The sequence below is a fragment of the Kryptolebias marmoratus genome, linkage group LG7 (assembly GCF_001649575.2).
Source record: "Kryptolebias marmoratus isolate JLee-2015 linkage group LG7, ASM164957v2, whole genome shotgun sequence".
NCBI classification, from domain to species: Eukaryota; Metazoa; Chordata; class Actinopteri; order Cyprinodontiformes; family Rivulidae; genus Kryptolebias; species Kryptolebias marmoratus.
Window position 1 is genome coordinate 270233 of NC_051436.1, and position 1288 is coordinate 271520.

Consider the following 1288-nt stretch of genomic DNA (forward strand, 5'->3'; position numbering starts at 1 on the left):
CCCTGCTGGTCCCTGCTGGACCCTGCTGGACCCTGCTGGACCCTGCTGGACCCTGCAGGTCCCTGCTGGTCCCTGCAGGTCCCTGCAGGTCTCTGCTGGACCCTGCTGGTCCCTGCTGGTCCCTGCTGGTCCCTGCTGGACCCTGGGCCCATTAAAATACCACACTGAGTGGAAACAGCTGATCGGACCCAGACAGAACTTCAGATAAAACCACGGCAGCCGTCCAGCCCTCGGATCCAGACTGAGGCTCAGTTCTGGTTTACAGAAACAGCAGAACCTCATGTGGACCTCATGTGTCAGAGAGCCACTGATTGGACGGATTTCATGATGACATTATCAACTGTTTCCCTTTCTGACTGATCCGACATCAAAGAAATGAGTTTAAAAAGATTACAACCATCCTGATGAAGAACAAACTGAACTCATTAAATTATTTCACACAGAGGTGGTTCCAGTAAACACACACACACACACCCTGTTATCGGTCAGGTGGTGTGTTGGCAACCTGCAGCCTTCTATCTGCTTCCTGCTGAAAGGTCAGAGCAGCCAATCAGCACGCAGAGACACTCAGGAGATACTGTGAGCCAATCAGAGGCCAGGCCTCGTCTTATCAGGAAACACAGGAAGCTCTCAGAGCTTCTGTCTGTTGGACGGATTAATGAGGCTCGGCAGGAAGCGGTGGTCACACACACACACACAGTTCAGAGGGAGAAATGTCAGCACACACACACAGATCTTTCCTGACTCTGACCTCTGACCCTGCAGCTCACATCTAACCTTTGTTAAAGTTTAGTTTCATATTTATTTGTCAGAAAATACTGGAGTAAATCCAGAGTAAAGGTACTCGGTTACCTTGGTGACAGACAGAGGGACACTTGTGGTTCCGACATCCCAGAGTCCGACCACAGACCTGATCACAGGGGGGGCAGTTACCGGGGCAACACTGAAACACAGAAACACAAGGCATTATGGGAAACTGGGTTTAAACCAGCAGCGTTTAGAGCAGTTTAACTCCGCAGAGACGCTTCAGAGGTGTGTGTGTGTGTTGGTGTGTGAGTGTGTGGGTCTGTGTGTGTGTGGGTGGAGGGAGAGGTGTGTGCGTGTGTGTGTGTGTGTGTGTGTGTGAGACGGCAGCAGCGCCTCACTCTCTGCAGACGACCTTCTCCTATCAGTTCAGCGAGTCAGATAGCGTCAGTGTGACATTTAGACAGAGCTGCTTCATGACGGAGACCAGACTGAAAACAGAGTCCTCAGCTGGGACAACATGTGTCCTGCACCGTCCCTCAGC

General features: G+C 51.7%; 1 protein-coding gene across 2 annotated transcripts in view; it reads right to left on the reverse strand.

Annotated features, from left to right (window-relative positions):
* Positions 1-793: 793 nt before the first annotated feature.
* The window catches only part of nfxl1 (nuclear transcription factor, X-box binding-like 1), an 8181-nt gene continuing 7686 nt past the window's right edge, over positions 794-1288 (reverse strand). For both annotated transcript variants that reach the window (XM_037976620.1, XM_037976621.1), the window contains exon 14: positions 794-943. In XM_037976620.1, coding sequence (XP_037832548.1) covers positions 809-943 — 135 coding nt within the window. In that variant the 3' untranslated portion in view covers positions 794-808. The remainder of the gene's footprint in view (positions 944-1288) is intronic.